The sequence below is a fragment of the Gekko japonicus genome, unplaced genomic scaffold (assembly GCF_001447785.1).
Source record: "Gekko japonicus isolate JY-2015 unplaced genomic scaffold, Gekko_japonicus_V1.1 scaffold5324, whole genome shotgun sequence".
In the NCBI taxonomy this organism is placed as follows: Eukaryota; Metazoa; Chordata; class Lepidosauria; order Squamata; family Gekkonidae; genus Gekko; species Gekko japonicus.
Window position 1 is genome coordinate 3,216 of NW_015164367.1, and position 23,063 is coordinate 26,278.

The window sequence follows — 23,063 nt, forward strand, 5'->3', positions numbered from 1 at the left end:
CTGCTGGGCGTGGCCAACTCAGAAGCAACCCGGAACTCCGTTCCTGTGCTTTCCTGCCCAAAAATAGCCCTGCCCTGCCACAAATTTTGTTAGTCTTTAAGGTGCTACCGGACTCTTGCTCCTCCTTGGAGAGGTTCTTAGTTTCATTCTTAAAAACCAGTCCCGACATTCCTCACGTGCTTTACATTTCCAGCGCCAGGGAGCATACCTTTTTAGTCCATCGTTTCACCCCGTTATATCCTTTGGTTACCAGCTGTCTATGAAAAAAGCTGTTGAAGAAATGAACCTGTGAAGACAAGGCGAGAAGTGACTGCGCTGATCAAACGGGGCAGAAAGGGACTCAGACACACAACGCGTGCCGTCAATACTGAGCGGCATCCGGGAAGAATACCTGTGTTAGAGTCTCGTACAATAATTTTATGGTAGCGTGTGCTTTTCCCACTGCTTCAGCTGGATGATGCGCTTTCCTCAGTTTCCTACGGAGCCCAATATCATCCCTCCCTCCCTCCCCCAAGGAGCTCCGAGGGTTGAACAATGGCCCTCTCTCCTCCATTTCATCCTTGCAGTGAGCGGGGTAAGGCAGATGAACAGCTGCTCGGCAAACTTCATGGCTGAGTGAGGGTTTAACTCAGGCTGCTCACGGTCCTCATTCAACACGCTGAACGCTACAGCATGATAGCCCTGCATACTGGCAGACACGCCTGGACGCTAAAGGAAGACCTGGGAGACCCAGGGTCGAATCCCCACGTGTGCCGTCAAAACTCACTGGGTGACCTGGGGCTAGTAGTCACATTTTCTCGGCCTGAACTACCACACAGGGTTGCTGTGAGGATGATACGGAGGGGAGGGGAATGACGTAAGCTGCTTTGGGGGCCTCCACTGGGGAGAAAGGCGGGGGTATACATCCATTAATCAAATAAAGAATGCATGGAAGTACAAAGAGAGAGAACTCTAAGTAGCGGGGCCGAGCAGCTACGAGTGCGTGAGGTTGGCTGCATTTCTATTTAGCTAGATTCAGGTGGGTAACCGTTTTGGTCTGAAGCAACAGATCAAAGTCTGAATCCAGGGGCACCTTTAAGATCAGCAGCGTTTCATTCTGGGTACGAAGCTTTCATGTCCACGCACGCTCCTTCAGACACGAAAACGTATACCGAGAATTAAATTTTGTTGGGTCTTAAAGGCGCCACTGGACTCAAACTTTTGTTGTATTTCTATTTGACGTTCGAGGCCGCTTACCACAGCACGCTGATACCCTAAGCCGATCGGTATGGGAGAGAAATCCACGGTCCCGATTCAAATTTAATGACTTGTTATTTATTTATTTTATTTTATTTTTTTCATATTTATACCCCGCCCTCCCCTGTGGGCTCAGGGCGGCTTACAGAGGCAAGGCAAAACCTTGCCATGATAAAACATAATATACATAATAATTTAAAAACATACAGTACATCTTAAAAATCCTAATTTAAACAAAGTGCTCAGTGTCGTCATAGTCCAAAGATGACGGAACGTAGGCCCAAAGTTCCTGGTAGACGGTTTAAGGCTTCTTTCATGTTCAGATGTTTCCTCAGGGCCTCATCCAACCCACAGCGGTGGTGATATAGTGGGGGTGGCGGCTCCTACTCAAAAGCCTGGCGGAAGAGCTCCGTCTTGCAGGCCCTGAGGAACTGCATAAGATCCCGCAGGGCCCGGATCTCCCCCGGGAGCTCGTTCCACCAGGTAGGAGCCGCCACCGAAAAAGCCCTGGCCCTAGTAGCGGCCAGTTTGGTATCCCTGGGGCCCGGGATAGCTAGCAAATTTTGGGCCCCGGACCGTAGTGCTCTTGGGGGAACATACGGGGAAAGGCGGTCCCTCAGGTAGGTTGGACCCCGGCCATGTAGGGCTTTATAGTTATCTTGGCTGCGCGGCTCAAGCATAGACCTGGGGAGGGGGTTCCCTAGGGAGATCAGGCGGTTGGCCTGCACAAGCCTCGGAGAATCTGGATTTGGAGCGTGCGAAGTGGGCTTCCCAAGTTGTTCCCATGACTCCTCAGAGTCCCCCGGTTTGTTGTCCATATGATTCTCTCTCACACCCACCCGCATGCTGTGAACTGAGGCTATCACTAGCAGCCTCTGCTCTCACTCACAACAGCCAATGCTACCATGATGGTTTTGTGGCCCCCAAGACCGGGGACTAATCAGATGGCACTGGTTTCCTAGTGCAAGGGAAAGACCACCAGTTAGTGCCACAGACCCATCACCAACGTGGGCAAGAGTGGCTTTTGCTCGCGTCGATGGAGACGTTCTAAACAAACTCGCGCAAGACGAGTCGCGAGCGTTTTGCATCTGTGCAACAGCAACAAGGCAGAGCCAGGTTACGAGTTTCAGCAACAAAAGCAAAACGGTGACGTTGCCATCCACCACATTTCCAAATTCAGAGGACTTCCTTCCATGAACACCGAACTAGAAACAAAAGGTGAAAATGACCCCATGGGCCATTTTACCTCCAGCAAGGCTAAAAGTTCTTAACTCTGTACTTTCCAAAGAAAATAATATTCCCCTGCCCAAGGGGGGGGGGGGAGATAAGGCAAAGAACTGAACATCTGATCCCTTTGTCAGAGCGTGTACATCACGCTCTGACAAAGGGATCAGATTTACCTGACAACAGGTTATTAGTTGTAAGGGGCAGTTCAAAGGCCCCGGAAAACATTATCCAAGAAGCTTGGTCTGCATGCCGGAGTCTAAGAGTCCATTCAAATACAGTGCATTTCATTGAGGTAGAACAATTCTCACGGGACAAGGGTCATCAGCTCAGATTTTACGGATAAGAGTTGATTGTTAGAAAGCACTGTTTGAAGACAAAAAGATCACGGAGGCAGTGGCTGGAAAACTAGAGCCATCCAACAGGGGGTTTGTTGCCACCGGCGACCCTTTCGAACAAAAGGCTTCCAGTATCAAAAGCTTTTTAAAAAATATTATTATTGTTGTTGTTGTTGTTATTAATAAAAATAAAAATAATAAAAAATATTGGTATCCCGCTTTCCCTCGTAGCTCGAGGAAGCTTATAATGCTAGTTAAAATATTTCAGTTTAAAAAACAAAAACAATAGTTAACCCCCAAATCCCTTTCCTTCCTTAAAAGATGCTTGGCAACTAAAACACCCTCCAAAGGCCTGGCCAACAGGCAGGCCTCGCCGCGCCTTCTGAAGATCACTAGGGAGGGCCCCCTCACCTCTTCATTCCACAAAGCCGGAGCCACAGTGGAAAAGACCCAGGCTTGTGTACCCTTAGAAGCTCATAGATTCACAGACCTTGAGCAGCAGAAAACACTTATTTCTTATTTTTTTAGATGCAAGGGCTAAAAGGACTGAGACAAATTTTGCCACTGCTAATGATCTTGGGAGTGCCTTGGACTGCAAGAAGATCAAATCAGTCAATCCTAAAAGAAATTAACCCTGACTGTTCCCTGGAAGGCCAGATAAGGAAACTGACGCTCAAATACTTTGGCCACCCAATGAGAGGGGAGCACTCACTGGAGAAGACCCTGATGCTGGGAAAGACTGAAGGTCAAAGAAGACGGGGACGGCAAAGGATGAGATGGTTAGACAGTGTCATCGATGCAACGGACATGAAATTGAGCCAACTTCAGAGGACGGCAGAAGACAGGAGAGCCTGGTGTGATCTTGTCCATGGGGTCGCGAAGAGTCGGACTCGACTGTGCGACTGAACAACAAAATGATCTTGGGGATCCTTATCACTGGGAGAAAAAGAGCCAGGGTTTCTGGAGTACAGGGGGACGACTGGTTGAATAAAGGTTAAATAAATAGAAATCCCTCATAATCTCCAAAAATCTGCTTTCCAGCAGGGCGTAGAAAGGAGGTATCAATCCTGTTGGGGCCACAAGGGCAAATTCTGTCAGTGTAGGGCCTATTTGAAAACCTCCCTTGCAAAACCATTGTGGGTATAAAGACCCAGGCTCTGGTCGATGCCAGACGGACCACCCTAAATGGTGGGACAGTCAACACATGGCTGCATAACCGTAGTTGTCGCACAGGGGCAGATGGAAGGATATGGCTCTTCAAATATGCGGACCCCAGATCATGAGAAGAAGAGGAGGAGGAGGAGGAGGAGGAGATTGGATTTATACCCCGCCCTTCACTCGGGAGTCTCAGAATGGCTTACAAACTCCTTTCCCTTCCCCTCCCCACAACAGACACCCTGTGAGGCGGGTGGGGCTGAGAGAGCTCTTTTGAGGACTGCTCTGACAAAACTATGGCTTGCCCAAGGTCACAACAGCAGGTGCAAGAGGAGGAGTGGGGAATCAAACCTGGGTTCTCCCAGATTAGAGTCCGCGCACTTAACCACGACACCAAACTGGCTCTCAAGGTCATAATGAGCTTGAGGCTCTTGCGCTTCTCCACCTGAAAACTATGCCATGACAGAGCGCACCTAGGGAAGCCCGTACTCCCCGCCACATTCAATTGCTCGCTACCATAAGCGGTGCCAATGTACTGTTCCCTTCGCTGTGGCACATGCAGCAGTTTGATCATGCCTTGCAGGCCAAAATGAGCCTGGGCTGATCTATAAGGGAGCGCCCTGTGGTTAGGTGAGAAGAATGCATCACCTGGGGCAATGGAGTGACCGGCAGACAGTGGACTGACTTCCGCAGCTATAATTCTTAAAAGCATGTTTCCAATTAAGGAGCGCTCAGATGAAAGGGACTTCAGTGTTCTGAGACCTACACTATTATTTGTCCTCTAAAAAGGTAAAGGTAAAGGTTTCCCTTGCTCGAAAGCCAGTCGAATCCGACTCTAGGGTTGCGGTGCTCATCTCCGTTTCAAAGCCGAAGAGCCAGCGCTGTCCAAAGACGTTTCCGTGGTCATGTGGCCAGCATGACTAAACACCAAGGCGCACGGAACGCTGTTCCCTTCCCACCGAAGTGGTACCTATTTATCCACTTGCAATTTCTTGCTTTCGAACTGCTAGGTTGGCAGGAGATTTGTCCTCTACAGTGGAGTAAAGTGCAATGTGCTAGGAACCGGCTCTGCCCATTTATAAAAAGTGGGAGACATTTTTCACGCCAATTTTATTCATGCCGTCAAGTAAGGTCCCACACCACTCCTTCCTACCCCACACAGCCAATTTGTGTGTTTTTAAAAAAGTGGGCTTACCTTTTCAGGAACTGCATCCATTATTAGCTCGCCGTACATGTTGATGATCTGAAAGAGTTTATACAGGAATGTTTCATTAGAAAACAGCACAAGGAAGGTTAGGCTGAGAGAACACAAAAGTCGCCCACTGGCTTTGCCGTGGCAAGTGAGTATCTGAACGTGAGTTTCAGCTGATGTTAACGACTATGCCAGTGATGGCAAACCTTTTAGAGACCGAGTGCCCAAACTGCGACCCTAAACCCACTTATTTATAGCAAAGTGCCAACATGGCAATTTAACCTGAATATTTTTACTTAAGAAAAAACAACTCATACCTTAACTTAAGATGATCCAAACATAGTAAGGAAAGCAATCCCAAATGCTTTCATTTACTTAAAATTATTTGGCAGAGAATTTGACACTTTAATGATGGTCTGGGCCTGGCTGGGGTGATGGCACGCGTGCCCACAGGAAGGGCTTTGAGTGCCACCTCTGGCACCCGTGCCATAGGTTCGCCACCACTGGACTATGCCATGCTGGCTCTGATGGTTTATAAACAAGGTAGTTATAACTTCAGTCAACTTCAGATAAAGGTAAAGGTTTCCCTTGCTCGAAAGCTAGTTGAATCCGACTCTAGGGGGCAGTGCTCATCTCCGTTTGCAAGTCAAAGAGCCAGCACTGTCCGAAGACGTTTCCGTGGTCATGCGGCCGGCATGACTAAACACCGAGGCGCACAGAACGCTGTTACCTTCCCACCGAAGCGGTACCTATTTATCTACTTGCATTTTCTTGCTTTCGAACTGCTAGGTTGGCAAGAGCTGGGGCCAGAGACGGGAGCTCACTCCATCATGTGGCACTCGGGTCTCGGTCTGCAGCTCAGTGTCTCAATCTCTGAGCCACCGCGGCCCCCTCAACTTCAGACAGCAGGAGCCAAATAAGCTAAGTGCCTTCACAGATGTTATCCTTACTAACACCCTGTCCTGGATAGCCTAGACTACCTTGATCTCATCAGATCTCGGAAGCTACGCAGGGTCGTCCCTGGTTACTGCTTTGTCAGTTCTAGCCCCATGCTGGTGTGAGCAACCAAGCCTTGTCCTAGCTCATCGTCGACCCAGCGATTCGAAAGCTTCGGCAAGTAGATAAATTGGGGACCACCCGTAAGGGGGTGGGCACACCACTCCCTTTGGGAAGGTGTTAGCTGCCGAGTGTGACTTCTGTGGCATGGCAAGATCAAAAGATGAAAGATCTGTTTCGGCATCCCTGCAGTGGAGCGAGTAGGCCAGGCGGTGGCAGTGTGGCAGCGCGACATCAAGAACCCCTGACGTCATCAGCCAGCCGACAATAATACATGCCGTCGGAACACGACTGATCCAGCCCGCAGATGAATCCTCCGGCCAGCTACAATGTGTGTGTAATTAAAAAGGCTGTATGTTGTCTTCCCTATCCCCCATGAGTATTGTTAGTCCAGCTGTCATGAGTAACTGTAAATCGCTCTGAGCCCACAGATGTGTGGGGAAAAGCGATCAATAAATCGGAATTATTATTATTATTACTACTACTACTACTACTACTACTACTACTACTACTACTACTACTACTACTACTACTACTACTACTACTACTACTACTACTACTACTACTACTACTACTACTACTACTACTACTACTACTACTACTACTACTACTACTACTACTACTACTACTACTACTACTACTACTACTACTACTACTACTACTGTTTGGATGGGAGACCAACCAAAGAAGTCCAAGTTTGCTGTGCAGGAAATGGCAAACCACCTCCGTTTGTCTCTTGCCCTGAAAACTCTATAGGGTCACCACAAATCAGCTGTCACTTGACAGCACTTTCTACTGCATTCCTAACTAACACTGGGTCATAGAGTATTCTCCTTGGGTACAGACAGAGTAATTCCTGGCTTCCAATCACACCTACAAATTTTAACAGGTACTCAGCAAGTGACCTGCTCTTCTGAGCCGAAATGAACCAGAAATGCTTCTCTCCTAACACCCAGGGTTGGATCCAGGCTTTCCACTAACGGAAGGCGGAACTTCCCTGCCTTCTGCTGCAGTGCAGTGACCGCCATGAAATTCTGCTCTTGGGGGACACGGGACCCTCAAGAATGGCACAAGGTACAAAGGGGGGAGGTCCCGCAGAAGAAAGGGGAAACTGGCAGAAGTTACATCTCCCCTTCTGTTAGAGGAAAATTTAGTCATCGGGATCCAACCCCCGGAGAGCAGCAGTTCACACGCTATTACCGAATTTCCACAGATAAAGAGCAGTTGCTATAACTGGAGATGATGCTTGCCCACACAAAACAGGATTTAAATATTGTTTAAGTACACACAGCACGCTCACATCTTCAGAGAATTTCGCTTCTTGTTTTTTGGTAACAGACGCAGGCCACCCTGTAATGCAGCAGACGAGCGTAATAAAGACGCCGTAATTATCGCTTTACGGTTTTGTCTCATTTTACTTTTGCAACTGACTTTGCATTTGCAGGCTTCATTCTCTCATTCTGTTGAGCAAAAATGTTGACACAGTAGGCCTTAATCCTAATAGGATTACATTTTTCAGTTCTGAGACTTCGATCTTCATTCTCTCACTTGCTGCAGTGGTGGGAAAATGGATCTCATTTGGTTCAAATCAAGCCCCTTTCTTAACACCATGACAACCTAAGCAATCTGTGCCCTGTACTAAAACCATATAATCAGTGCCATCATCAGCCAGCAAATGATTTTACTCAGTTTAGATTCTCTAGCTGAGCTACCCAAAAAGAGAATCAACAAGCATTTGTGCAGGCTGCGATACAAACCCAGTTGCAAGGGGGAGGGGAAGGGGGACTCAGGAAAGTAGTAAGTTTCTAGCCCTCGGTGTTCAGAGATTAATCTGAAACACAATGTCAGCAACGAAAGACATGGCCTAATTGGCCAATCGAAACAGCCAGCTGTTATAATCGCCAGCTCTCATGACCTCAAAAATACTGAATCAAGCTTCTTCTAAATTTGTTCTTCAGTCGCACAGTCAAGTCCGACTCTTTGCGACCCCATGGACCAGATCACTCCAGGCCTTCCGGTCTTCCACCGTCCTCTGTACATAGGTATCAGCATTTAGAACAAAGTCCTCTAAAGATCAAGCTCCCCCCCAAAAAAAAATGCATCACCAAAAAATAAAGCATTCTTCACACTGACGGGCTTTGGACTCACAAGTCTGCCCTATTCCTGTACTGTTCCCAGGGGGCAGCGATCTTGAGGCGGGTGCAGCAGGCTACAATGGGAGGAGCTGAGAGGTTCCTTTAGCGAATCACAGAATCACAGAGTTTGAAGGGGCCATACGGGCTCAGTGCAGGGTCAGCCTAGAGATTCCCTGGCAAGTGTTTGTCCAGCTGCTGCTTGAAGACTGCCAGGGAGGGGGAGCTCACCACCTCCCGAGGCAGCTGATTCCACAGTTGCACAACTCTGACTACAAAAAAGTTTTCCCTACTATCCAGCCAGAACCTTCCCGCCTTTAATTTAAACCCATTCTTGCGAGTCCTCTCCTCTGCTGCCAAGAGGAACAGCTCCCTGCCCTCCTCTAAGGGAAAGTCCCCACTGATGGCACTGGTATTTCTGGCCACTGTGTGACACAGAGTGTTGGACTGGATGGGCCTTTGGCCTGATCCAACATTGGCGTCTCTTATGTTCTTATGTTATGTAAAGTCGTTCAAATACGTAAAGGGAGCAATCATGAGGTCTGTGAGGTCTGCTCCGTTTGTATCACACATGCAGACATGAGCTAAAAGCTTATTCCTGCTAAAATATACTGGGGGAAGGGATGCTCTGTATTCTTGGTGCTGGGGGGGGGCAACAGTGGGAGGGCTTCTAGTGTCCTGGCCCCACTGCTGGACCTCCCGATGGCACCGGGTATTTTTGGCCACTGTGTGACAGAGTGTTGGGCTGGATGGGCCATCGGCCTGACCCAACATTGGCTTCTCTTATGTTCTTATGTTCTAACCATAATCTTTTAAATTAACAGCTTGCATGTGGCAGCTCATCTTTCAAAGACCCATGCCTCGGTCACCCGAGCTGAGCAGACCACGTGGCAAAGCACCACTCGACTGACTTACAACTGGAAGGGCAGCGAGATCCAAATCAGTGCCGTCAGTCTACCTACGCAGCTGTTACACGGACAAAAAGCCCAGGACTCCATTGTGGGCAGCTGCAGAGAAGTGCATTGAGGAGGGGGCCAAAGATGCAGGTGAATGTTATGCGGGAGGGGGCGTGGCTCATGGAAAAGCCTCTGCTTTGCATGCAGAAGGTCCCAGGTTCAGCCCCTGGCATCCCCAAAGAAAAGGACCAGGCAGTTAGTGATGTGACAGACCTCTGTCTGGGACCCTGGAGAGCCACTGCCGGGCTGAGGAGAGACCTTGATGGATCAATGGTCTGATTCAGCGTAAGGCAGCTTCATTTGTTCATGTGCTACGAATAAAACTGTACACATAGCAGGGCTTGACAAATCCCAGGCACCTGGTCGCCACGGCACCTAGAAAATTTCATTGTGGCGCCCATTCTTTTTTTTGTCGGAGCAATAATTAGGCAACAGAAGAAGAAGAGGAGATTGGATTTATACCCCGCCCTTCACTCGGAGTCTCAGAGCGGCTTACAAACTCCCTTCCCTTCCCCACAACAAACAACTTGTGAGGTAGCCGGAGCTGAGCGAGCTCTTTGCAGAACTGCTCTTTCAAGAACAGCTCTTATCAGAACTATGGCTTGCCCAAGGTCATCCAGCCAGGTGCAAGTGGAGGAGTGGGGGAATCAAACCCGGTTCTCCCAGATTAGAGTCCGCACACTTAACCACTACAGAGAGCCAGTTTGGTGTAGTGGTTAAGTGTGCGGACTCTAATCTGGGAGAACTGGGTTTGATTCCCCACTCCTCCACTTGCACCTGCTGATGTGACCTTGGGTCAGTCACAAGCTCTGGCACAGCTGTCCTTGAAAAAGAGCAGCCTCTGTGAAGAGCTCTCTCAGCCCCACCTCCCTCACAGGGTGTCTATTGTGGGGAGAGGAAGGGTAAGGAGTTTGTAAGCCGCTCTGAGACACCTTTGGGTAGTGAAGGGCGGGGTATAAATCCAATCTCTTCCTTCTTCTTCTTCTACACCAAACTGGCTCTTACGTAATGCTGAAGGCTGAAATTATGAGTCTGGCTCCTAAATTTTTGGTGCTGGGGGGTGGGCACAGTGGGAGGGCTTCTGGATTTCTGGACCTGCTGGTGGACCTCCTGAAGGCATCTGGGTTTTGTGGCCACCCTGTGTGACGCAGAGTGTGGGACTGGATGGGCCCTTGGCCTGATCCAACAAGGCTTTTCTTATGCTCTTATTTCTGGGTGGGCTTCAAGAACCAAAGAAGATTTATCAAGGTGGTTAAACAGAAATTGTTAGGAAACTTACGTGAACACCCTGGCACTCTGCTGTGATGACAGCCGCCCAACAATTCACTTCTTCCCCACTAGTAATTTTAAGAGGAACATCTTAAATGGGGATTCAGGCAATCTAAGGAATGTTCATACTGAAGGGCACCCTAGTTCAACTCTGCTATTCAATTTATACAACAAAGGCATAAGTAGCAGATGAGTTATAGAGGCTGAGTCATAATTTCCACTGGAAATACTGCATGGAACTAGCCAGCCAACCAGGTCGCTGCATCACAAACGCTGAAACCATGTTCTCTGTCTCTCTCAAGCAGCTTGCAAAGCCTCTGTGTACTCTCACCTGGTCATTTAGCCAGTTCTGACCATCCAGCGTCGTCAGATCATCCATATCTAGCATGTGCTTATTGTAGAAGACCCGGAAACTGCAAGTGGAAGGTTTGGGATGCCTCGTTTGATATTTCATGATTTCCTTCGTGATAAATGGCTTTCTGGAACAGAAGTAAGGCGGCTCAGACAGACGGATAATGCCGAGTTATCCCCCAGCATACCCAAGATAAAAGGTAAAGGTTTCCCTTACTCGAAAGCCAGTCGAATCCTACTCTAGGGTTGCGGTGCTCATCTCCGTTTCAAAGCCGAAGAGCCAGCGCTGTCCGAAGACGGTTCCGTGGTCATGTGGCTGGCATGACGAAACACCAAGGCGCACGGAACGCTGTTCCCTTCCCACTAAAGTGGTACCTATTTATCTACTTGCAATGTCTTGCTTTCGAACTGCTAGGTTGGCAGGAGCTGGAACTAGAGATGGGAGTTCACTCCGTCATGAGGCAACCCGGGTCTCGAACTGCTGAACTACCGACCTTCCACAGCCTGCAGTTCAGGGTCTGAACCACTTGAGCCACCGCAGCTCCTTACCCAAGACACCCAAGATACATTTGCGCATTTAAATGCACAGCTATTGGAATTTGGGATTAAATGACCTGCAGAAATATGACTGTTCCTTTCAGCTTCAAATACGTGTATATATGGCTACCAACCTATGGGAGAAATCTTCCTTAAAGGCTTCCTTTAATCTTCCCATGACGTCCTTTTCACAAAGCGGAATTAAGCTGCCGTATTTCTTCATTACTTCATCTAGGAATCCTTTAAAATACAGCAAGGTTCAAAAGATGCCGTTAACCCGTCCTGTCTCAAGGCGGCTGATGTTCCCGATGGACCGGCTCCCACAACCGGCCCTCCCCATATCAGGAAAAGTAGGTGCAGCACAAAATTAATGTGCGGGATCAAACAGATGACAGCCAATGCAATATAATGACATAACGATATAATATAATGAGAAGATTGGCCTTGAATCTGGGTTCAAATGAACCTTGGAATCCCTTCCTGGAGATACCATCCGCTGAAAGAGCAAACTCACGATAGGATCTATCCATTTTTTTAAAAAAAAATTAAATCGCCCACCCCCATCTCTTCACAAAAGACAGAAGCCTACAGAAGGACACATGCAGGACAAAGACCTAATAAACAGAAGCTGGTGTGACCTGAAAGTATTTCTGAATTCAAAGCCAATGAAAGAGAGAAAATGATTTCCAAGCGTACTGAAGCGCCCGTCTTGATATACCAGCCCCAACAAAAACGAATGGAGGTCATACAGGCATTGTGCCTGATTGCACCCCTGCGGAGCAGTATTTCCAGGCAGTTGCAACAGATTCCAATCAGCACATCATTCATGGGTTGGGGAGGAGCTCACACACTTCTGACATCTGAATAAAAATGGGAGGTTCTATTCACGGGCCGATACAGAAAAGGAAATTCAAAGGCCTGGAGCACAAACTGATTGCAATCTGACTATATTCTTTAAAGACTGGGTGGGAATTGGGGGGGGGGGGAAGCATACAGAATTAATGAATTGCGTGGATGAAGGTTTCATGCTCTAAATGCAGCGGCCCCAAGAGCCGATACCGGTTAAGCTACAGCTCATCCAGCTGAACACGATAGTCAAAAAAGTTATCCCAGTTTATGATACTGAAAAGTGTGAAATTATGCATAATAACAAAAATGCTAAGTCACGCAGTTCTCGCATCTGTCTGTTAATTCTTTTATTTATGGAGCCAGTTTGGTGTAGTGGTTAAGTGCGTGGACTCTAATCTGGGAGAACCGGGTTTGATTCTCCACTAGAGATGTAAAATTTCTGGAAAATTTTGAAGCTCGGGAAAAAACCCGGTTTTTTCGTTTTTTCCGGAAAAAAACGGAAATTTTCGGAAAAATTGAAAAAATGCTACATTAGCATTTCTTTTGTCTTTTCTGGATTGAAAGTCATTCTGTTACTTTAGGAACATAAAATATGACTATGGACATTTTTACTTGGCATGAATTATCACAACTAGCATATTAAAAAGATAGTGTATCCAAACAATTATTACAAACAGAATACCCAACCACGTGCAAAAACAAAACTGAAACCTTTTTCTTTTCTTCTGACAATAGCACCTCCTAAAAGAAGAAATGCATCTTGTTCTTGCATTGGAGAGTTCAGTTTGTAACCTAGGACTTGCTTGTCCTCAGTGCACAGAAATTAGATCAATCTGATACCATATATATATATTTTAGAACTGATTTGGAAAATATTTGAACACCTTGTCTTAAAATATTTTATTCATCATGTTAAAATAAAACTTTCCATAATCAATTTCTTTTCTTTTTTCAATTTTTCCAATTTTTCGGAAAAAAAACAAAAAAGGCTTCAGGAAAAAAACCTGAAAAACCGAGTTTTCCCCGAATTTTTCCGGTTTTTTTCCGGGCCTTCACATCTTTATTCCCCACTCCTCCAGTCGTAGCTGCTGGATGACTTTGGGCAAACCCATAGTTCTGGCCAGGGGGTCGTTTCGTAGAAAAAGAGCTAGGGGAACTCATTAGCATAACTCATTAGCATATGCCACACCCCTGACATCACCGGAAGTGTGTCATAAGGCCACACACCCCGCCCCCAATGTTCCCGGCCGGCGGGAGTGCAAGGAAGCCCCGCGAAGGCCCTCCCTGGCCCCAGGCAGGCAGGGGTGGGGAGAGGCAGGGAGGAAGCAACTTACCCTCCTTCTTCTCCTGCCTCCTCCTGGGTGAATGAGGGCCGGAAGCGGGGCGGCCGGAAGCAGGGGGCGGGGCTTCGTCATGTGCCCCGCCCCCCAAACCTCACCCGGGGGAACTGCGATCCCCCGCGATCCCCCCGAAATGACCTCTGCTGTTAGTCTATTCTCTTTACTGTAACAGAATCCACATGCAGTTCTTACGTAAGGGGGGATCACAACAGCCTGTTGTGTGGTCCTTCTGCCCCACCATCTTTTCTACATTAGACTTCATGTTTCACCTACAGGGTTAAATACAGAGGCCCAAAAGATGTGATCTATGCCTGTTATGTATTGGGACGGGAACATTCCAGGATTATCTACCAGAGACTGGCTGAGCTTGCAGCTCTAGAACAATAGCCCACCAGGACTCTGGAGGTGGCCAATGAGAAACTAATGACATATAAATAGCCTATCGTTGGGAGTTGGGTGTGGTTGGGTGTGGTGTTTGCATGCTATTTAAACAGGGCTGTCGCCCTGGAGTTTTGTCTTGTATCTGCTGAATCACTAATAAATCTGAGCTGATCACGAAGCTTGGGGTCAGACATAAGAACAGAAATTGTTTATATCACTGTTGCCAAACTCAGGCCGTGGGCAGTTTTTCGGGATGAAATGCTATTGAGCTAGAATCCTGAATGCCCTTCTGGGCTCCAGAGTGAAATAAGGAGGAGGAGGAAGAGATTGGATTTATACCCCGCCCTTCACTTAGGAGTCTCAGAGTGGCTTACGACAATCTCCTTTCCCTTCCTCCCCCTACAACAGACACCCTGTGAGGTAGGTGGGGCTCAGAGAGCTCTTTCGAGAACTCCTCTTGAGAGACCAGCTCTGAGAGAACTTGCGACTGGCCCAAGGTCACACCAGCAGCTGCATGTGACGGAATGGGGTATCAAGCCCGGTACTCCCAGATTAGAGTCCGCGCTCCTAACCGCTACATACCAAGTCTTTTCATCGGCTTCCCCCACAGCGCCAGGCATCTCATAGGCTAGCTGGTTATCCTGTGCGTGGACTGGTTACAGCTACAAAGCCACCACAAGACTTTTATATTAGTAAAGCAGGACGATTTTCTAAAGGTAAGCCACACTGAGGAATCTCTACATCACGGGCATCACATACAAACAAACCCTGCATGCTGCAGTACCGATCTGAATAAACTCATAAGGGCCATGCCATGGATTTGGTGGCACACGTAGCTCTGGGGAGCTGGAATACCAATTCTCCTCTGCGTAACGGCCAAAGCAGATGATCGACAGGCCAAAGTGGCTTAAATTCTTCCCTCCCATATTTTCTGACGTGGCCAACATTTCTGGGGTTTTGGAAACAGAGACACGGGGGGGAACAAAAAGGGGGAAAGCGGGAAGGAAAGCTAGATGTGCTATGTGTTATGATCACTTTAGGAAACCACCTGCGAAAGGCTTTTGTATTCTGCAGCAACTCTGTGAGGTATGAAACTCAGATCTGGCACATAGGTTTCTAAACGGCATAGATATGCCTCTGGAAAACATGGGTCACTCAGGTTCCCCAAAAGCAGCTTTGCATGCATATTTCATTTCCCCACTTTTACAGGCCCTCTACAAAAGGCGGTCACAGCACAGTTGGCTTCCTAGACACCAGTATTACTGTTCTAACTCCAGCTCTGACACGTGTACAGTCAAGACACCACAACCAAACAATGTAACTTTAGAAACCATTTACGCCATAGCAGATGAAGGTTGTGGTGTCTATTGTGTTCAGACAAAACCACCCAGTTTACTTCCTCTGAAGGGAGGGATCTGGTCTGAACAGTCTGCATTCAGGGAGCAACTCCTAGATTCCAAGGGATGGATACAAGTTTTAAAAAACGTCACCGTGGATCATGCACAAGGTTTGCTAGCAAGCCATATCTACCTAGGATCAAAGGATCGATTGGTGGAATACGGGCAAGTCGCATGAACGACCCACTCCACCAACTGCTTCTGCACACATGCCCATAAGAATCCTATAAAACGCAAGATGTCAACACCAGAACCAGCTCTGATCTATTCAAGTCAGCACGTTATCAGTTTCTGATCGTTCTCTTTAAAAAGCAAATCTGTTACGTAATAAAAATGGCCACTTCCTTGTTTTTATAATCCATGCTTCTTATTGCAGTACAGAAGAACTAAGTCACCCTTTGTGCATTCTTGGTATTGTCTATTTCCAGACTGTAAGAAAACAGGGAAACGTTCCCAAAAGTAGCTATTCCCTCCATCTCTCTAGCCACATCCCTGCATCAAGATCAGACGCACCCCCAACTGGGATGAGTCATAATGACTAACGTTTCGGAGTGTCGCCACAGGGCACCCTCCGCAACTCGTATCCCACTGAGCTGAAGACAAATCAGCAAGCTATACATTATGGCCAGGCAGGCAGGTGACCAAAACCAGAGGAATGAGCGCCTTATGGGGCCACCACTACATAAGGCTTGGTGGATCGCAAGTTAAGGGCTGCCATGAAGAAACGAGGGCAGACCAGCTGAACTGGCTCCCCAACCCTACTACTTCATACAAGCACCCCGTCTTCACCCCCCGCGAACAAATATAGCAAAGTTCAGAGACCAAAACAAGAGCACCCTACTACTTCATACATAGCACCCCATCTTCACCCCCCGCGAACAAATATAGCAAAGTTCAGAGGCCAAGACAAGGGCGGTTGTGGGAAGGCCTTTGAGCGAAACCTGTAATAAGCATGGAATGAGTATATATACCACAAAGCCACACCGCCAATTGCTCATCGCTGATGCAAGAAGCTCTCTGACTGCTTCTCTTGCCACCCTTTTGGGTCCCTGATTTCTGTCCTGTGCTTTCTCGGCGGGGTTCGTCGAGCGGGCTTTTGCAATACGGGTGATCTAAGAGCTCTGCGCCAAAAACGTCCGCGCTTACGGGCCCTTCTACTTCCATCTGGCTACAGCTGTCCTCGCTCTGGGCCGGCTCCACGGAGACGGGCCCGTTGGCAAAACCGTCTTGCGTCCCCGAGTCTGCCTTGCAGGGCTCCAGGACTATCTCGTCGGTGCCCATGACCGGATGAGAGTCTCCGTCGTCTTGACTCGAAACGGAGATCTCTTTTTCCGACACGGAGATGAAAACGTCACCGGGGCAACCATCGAGCGGGGGCGCCTCCCCCATCTCCTCCTTGTGCACTGCCGCCTCCGCCCCACAAGAGGCTGCTCTAGGCGACTGAGGCACGCAGATCCCAACGATGCCATTTTGGTCTTTGGAGACAAGTTCCTTATGACGGAGGTCACCGCACTGCAACGACACATCCCGCGCGAGGGACGTCTCCGGCAGACGTGTGCGATTCTCCCCGACTAATGGTCCTGGCATGTGATTGTTCATATCTGAGCAGCTGGGCAGGTTCCGGGGAGAGGCACCCTCTGACCTCCAAGAGGGAAATAAGGTACAGGGACTACTCGCAAAGGCCTTTTGGTGGAAGTCCTCTTGTCGGTCCCTGGTTACTTTATCCGCCCAGCTGAGCTTGTTTCTACTCGACTTGCAAGCCTTGCCTCTCCAGAACTTAGAACGACATTTTAGAATTCTAACCCAAAACTTAACCACAGAAAGTTTCTTATACATCATAAATAGAGATCTGCTTTTTAAAGTACACAGCTTAAATTTAGGCCTTCTCCTGCTCGTCAAGGGGCCGCAAATTCCGTTTGGCTCTGGCCCTCGGCAACAGCACTCCCTCCTCGAGTTATTTAGGAGGACGACTCCATCGCTGCCGCCGTTATTGCTCTCCCCGGGACCGTGAGTGAGGCGACCCTCTGGAACCGTTACAGCTGTGCTCCTGCCCTCCGGGCAGTATTGCTTGCCTGGACAGATCTTTGAGTCCGTTTGTGCGCCGCGGTGTCCGTGGAGCAGTGGTTCTCTCCGGAAAGGTTTCCTGCCCAGACCCTCGGCCACTGTAAACGGTTCTCCAGATCTGCACCTGGGAAAAGGACTCCTGGGCACGGCTTCCAGGAAGGTACCGTTTCCAGCGCAGACACAAGTCTCTGCATTTAGGAAGGCTTCAGGAACCCACCTCCTCACGAACGCCCTCGTTCTGCATGGTTCCGCTTGTTTCCAACTGCCCAACGTCCAAGCGGTGCTGGGCTGGCGCCTCCTTTTAAGCAGAGGGAGATGCTTCCTCCGGAAGCAGTATCGCCTCAGCCCCCAGAACCCCGCGGTCCATTTTCGGCAACAGGTCAGCAACCGACTTCTCCGCTGTAAGTTTCTCCTATGCTCTCTCATTTTTCTGCTGCATCGTGATCTTCGGGTGCAGCTGCAACAGAAAGAAAAAGAGACGGGCATTACAGTTCGGACAACACACAAGATTAAAGGCAGGACAAGCCTCCAGCGACGCAGCTGACTCGAAACCACAGATCCGATGTGCAGAAGGTTTCTGAAGGGAGGTGCAGCCAGACGCCAGGCGTCGACAGCTTCTTCCTTGAACCTTATAAGTGCCCTGCTTGAACAGGCCAGGACAAACACCACCCCCTCCCAGTAAGCGCAATGAAAGAAGCTGAGCACCTCATTCTCTGGTATGAGCTAGTCCCAAGGGCACCTAACATGGCTGCAAGTGGAATTAACACATGGAATTCACTGCTGCAGGAAGTGGCTGTGGCTACAGGCACAGACACCTTCAAGAGGGGACTGGATAAACAGGTGGAGCAGAGGTCCATCAGTGGCTATTAGCCACAAGGTATAGATGGAACACTCTGTCAGGGGCAGCAGTGCTCTGCATCCTTGGTGCTTGAGGGGGCAACAGTGGGAGGGCTTCAGGAGTCCTGGCCCTGCTGGTGGACCTCGTGATGGCACCTGGGTTTTTGGCCACTGTGTGACACGGAGTGTTGGCCTGGACAGGTCATTGGCCTGATCCAACATGGCTTCTCTTACATTCTTATATGGAGTAGAGATCCCTCAATAGCTATTAGCCACAAGGTATAGATAGGAACACTCTGTCTGGGGCAGTGATGCTCTGCATCTTTGGTGCTTGAGGGGGCAACAGTGGGAGGGCTTCAGGAGTCCTGGCCCTGCTGGTGGACTTCGTGATGGCACCCGGGTTTTTGGCCATTGTGTGACACGGCGTGTTGGACTGGACAGGTCATTGGCCTGATCCAACATGGCTTCTCTTACATTCTTATATGGAGCAGAGGTCCCTCAATGGCTATTAGCCACAAGGTATAGATAGGAACACTCTGTCTGGGGCAGTGATGCTCTGCATCTTTGGTGCTTGAGGGGGCAACAGTGGGAGGGCTTCTGGACCTCCTGAGGGTACCTGGGTTTTGGCCATTGTGTGACACAGAATGTTGGACTGGGTGGGCCACTGGCCTGATCCAACGCGGCTTCTCTTATGTTCTTAAGTGGGAGGTTCAGGTTTAGCCTCTTGACCTCTAATTTGTCATCTTGCCGCTCCACCCCCCTGGTGCTTCCCCATACTCATATCAGTATGGCTCCTGCACCACAGGACTATAGTGGTGGAAAGTGCCAACAAGCTGCAGCCAACCTGTAGGGTCTTCAAGGCATGAGACGTTCAGAGGCGGTTTGCCACTGCCTGCCTCTGTGTCATGACACTTGACTTCCTTGGCAGTCTCCCATCCAAATACTAACCGGGACCCACCATGCTTAGCTTCCAAGATCTGACAAAATCAGGGTAGCCTGGACCATCCAGCTCAGGGCATTATGGGACTATGGCGTACTACATATTCCTGCCGAAAGGAATGGAGAGTCCACAGGGCACAGCTTGAGAAAAAAGGAGTTCTGGGAAATAAGGTACTTTTCCTCAAGGACAGGCAGACAGCTTGAAACACAAGCCAGTTCAAGCTTCTCTTCTTGCATCAACTCGGAGGCAGCCTGAATGCAAGCGATTGCTTTCACTAATGGTCCTACCCTGCACTCAGGGAACAGAGGCCTCTCTCGTAAAGTTACCAAGAACATGATGTACTCTGAACACTTGGAACACACTATACAAGTGCTTAAGCTTAAAATCTTACTTTCCCGTCACTTTGCAACAGGGTAGAAAGCACTGTGCTGGAGCCCACTCACAGCTCGGTCTACCAAACAAAGTGGTTGACATATGAGAAAGCAATAAATGAAGAACAAAGTGAATGTGACTGAAATTCACATTCAAAAAGAGAAACATTTAAGTTCGAGCATTTAAAAACAAGTCGGACGTACAGATTTTAGTGTCAAATTATTGGTGCGACGCCTAGACCAGGAGTACTTTTCTCACATCGGAGAAGAATGGCCAGGAGTCGTGAAGCTTTCTAGTTTCAAGAACAGGTAGATCTGAGTCCAGTGGCAATTTCAGAGAAGAAGAAGAAGAAGAAGAAAAGATTGGATTTATACCCTGCCCTTCACTACCCAAAGGAGTCTCAGAGCGGCTTACTAACTCCTTTCCCTTCCCCTCCCCACAACAGACACCCTGTGAGGTAGGTGGGGCTGAGAGAGCTCTTGACAGAAACTGCTCTTTTTCAAGAACAGCTCTTATCAGAACTACGGCTTGCCCAAGGTCATCCAGCAGCTGCGAGTGGAGGAGTGGGAATCACACCCGGTTCTCCCAGATTAGAGTCCGCGCGCTTAACCACTACACCAAACTGGTGGGGAATCAAAGCCGGTTCTCCCAGATTAGACTCCGTACACTTAACCACTACACCAACTGACCAACAAGGGTTTCAGGGTATAATCTTTCGAGTGTCAAAACTCCCTTTGTCCAACACTTCGATTCTCGAAACATTGTACCCTGAAACTCTTGCTGGTCTCCAAGGTCCTACTAAACTCAAATTGTACTAGTTAAGAAAAAAATGCTGTTAAGTGACCACGCCAGAGAGGAGAGAATGGAGAGTATCAGTTTACTTCCCACCATTAGAAAAGATACACATTTATCTGCTATTCTGACATTTATTGCTTTACAACTGTTGACCTTATAACCTTAGCTTGTTATTTAGTTTTCTCTTTGCTCATCCTCATCCTGTTTACATGTTCATTTGCTGTTCAGTCCCTGTCTATAAGTTTGAACCTGACCTACCATTCCAATGTACTTGGAAAAGTGTGCATTGCACATGAAAGCTCATACCTTGGAAAAAAAAACTTTGTTGGTCTTAAAGGTGCCACTGCACACTAAATTTGTTCCAGTTCTACCGCAGACCAACATGGCTGCCCTCTGAAACTGGTTTCGAGAAGGTTTCCCCCACCCCCACAAAGGACAGTAACCAATTAAAAAACGTTCCCCAGTTCTTCTGCAAACGGGGGTCAGAGGTACGCTTCCCAACCTGCCTTATGAAAACGATCCCTTTCAATTAGCCCAGCTGTAAATATCATCAACCCACCAGACCAGACCATTAAAGCAGGGGTGTCGAACTCATTTGTTATGAGGGCTGGATCTGACACAAATGAGACTTTGTCCGGCCAGGCCATGTGTGTCATAAAATGTAATGCCAGGAAGCGGAGAAATAAACTTTATAAAGGACACAAACACAAAGATGCTTAAAACGTTAGCTCTGTAAGCTGCAAACCTACTTTTGATTTATTGATATTCACCACAGAAATCTCATGCTCAGAGTTGTGAGTCTAGGACCCAGGTTAAAACATGAAATGGCTGAGTGATTTAAGAAAGTCTGGCAAAGCGAGGTGTGATGCAGCAGAACTGGAAGCAGGAGATGGCCAGTTCCACTGCGGGCCTGATGGAAGCCCTCTGGGGGCCTGATTCGGCCCCTGGGCTGCATGTTTGACACCCCTGTATTAAAGCCTCCAAGGACAGAAAAACAAATAGGAATTGTCTGGTATCCTAATGACCAACAAATTTTTATACCAGAGTAGGCACCTGCATTATTTAATTTTATACATTCTATAATCATTCTTAGACCTCTGGTACATAGTACCCTCTTTTTACTGTCATTTAGAGGTTTCCTTCCTCTAAGCTCTGTACACATTGCACATTTTAGTTACTCTACTTTTGCTTAGAAATGTGAAGGCCCGGAAAAAAACTGGAAAAATGTGTGGGGGGGAAACGTTTTTTCCCCCAAAGCCTTTTTTGTTTTTTTCCGAAAAATTGGAAAAATTGAAAAAAAAAATGATTATGGAATATTTTATTTTAACATGATGAATAAAATAGTTTAAGACAAGGTGTTCAAATATTTTCCAAATCATTTCTAAAAAATATGTATGGTATCAGATTGATCTAATTTTTGTGTACTGAGGACAAGCAAGTCCTAGGTTACAAACTGAACTCTCCAATGCAAGAACAAGATGCATTTCTTCCTTTAGGAGGTGCTACTGTCACAAGAAAAGTAAAAGATTTCAGTTTTGTTTTTGCATGTGGGTGGGTATTCTGTTGGTAATAATTGTTTGGATACACTATACTTTTAATATGCTAGTTGTGATAATCTCATGCCAAGTAAAAATGTACATAGTCATATTTTATGTTCTGGAAAAGAAAGAAGTGCTAATATTGCATTTTTTTTCAATTTTTCTGAAAATTTCAAAAATTTTCCAGGGGGGAAAGGGGGGGGGGGAAGGGTTTTTTTCCGAGCTTCAAAATTTCCGGAAATTTTACATCTCTAGTTTTGCTAAACTCAATGAGTTGCCCTGAAGGTGGCGGAAAGCACTGCCAAGCCGCAGCCGACTTACAAACACCCCTATAGGGTTTTCAAGGGAAGAGATGGACAGAAACAATTGACTGTTGCCTGCCTCTGCACAGGAAGCTTGAACTTCCTTGAAGGTCTCCCACCCAAGTACTAACCGAGGCCACTGCTGCTTAGCTTCCGAGATCTGATGAGATCGGGTTAGCCCGGGCCGTCCCGCTCAGGGCCCAGTTCCAACAGTGACTGCAAAAGCAAAATTCATGTGACGCTCCCTATGAAGGCCAACCAAAAGTGCCCATGCAGGTGCAAGCTGTTCTCCAGAAATATTCATCAGGCTGGATGTTTACCCCAAGGGGAAGGGGGTAGCCATGACCTTGAGGTTCATCTCTGGGAAAGTCAGGCAAACTTAGGGAAGCGCTGGGCTACAGAGCACAGTTGGCATCTAGTACCTTGTAGGCCAACTCCTGCCAACCTAGTAGTTTGAAAGCAAGAAATTGCAAGTAGATAAATAGGTACCGCAACCCTAGAGTCGGATTCGACTGGCTTTCGAGCAAGGGAACCTTTACCTTTACCTTGTAGGCCTTGTAAGAAGGCAGCCGTGAGAAAAATGGCACATTGCCACCTGAGAATAATAAAAACCACTGGCTAATCAAGCATCTAAAAGGCGCTGCGGTGGCTCAAGTGGTTAAGACGCTGAACTGCAGGCTGTGGAAGGTCAGTAGTTCAGCATTTCAAGGCCCGAGTTGCCGCAGGACGGAGTGAGCTCCCGTCTCTAGTTCCAGCTCCTGCCAACCTAGCAACAGAAGGTCCGCTTCATGCATCTGAGGAA

The 23,063-nt window shown here is 48.0% G+C and overlaps 1 protein-coding gene across 1 annotated transcript; it reads right to left on the bottom strand.

Annotated features, from left to right (window-relative positions):
* Positions 1-208: 208 nt before the first annotated feature.
* SENP5 (SUMO1/sentrin specific peptidase 5) lies at positions 209-17,917 on the bottom strand (the record flags this gene model as incomplete). Its single annotated transcript, XM_015408884.1, has 5 exons — positions 16,385-17,917; positions 11,581-11,686; positions 10,890-11,037; positions 5,149-5,196; positions 209-286 (listed from the first exon to the last, which is right to left on the bottom strand). Coding segments are annotated over exons 1-5 (1,899 nt in total), but the record flags the coding sequence as incomplete, so codon positions are not given.
* Positions 17,918-23,063: the final 5,146 nt, after the last annotated feature.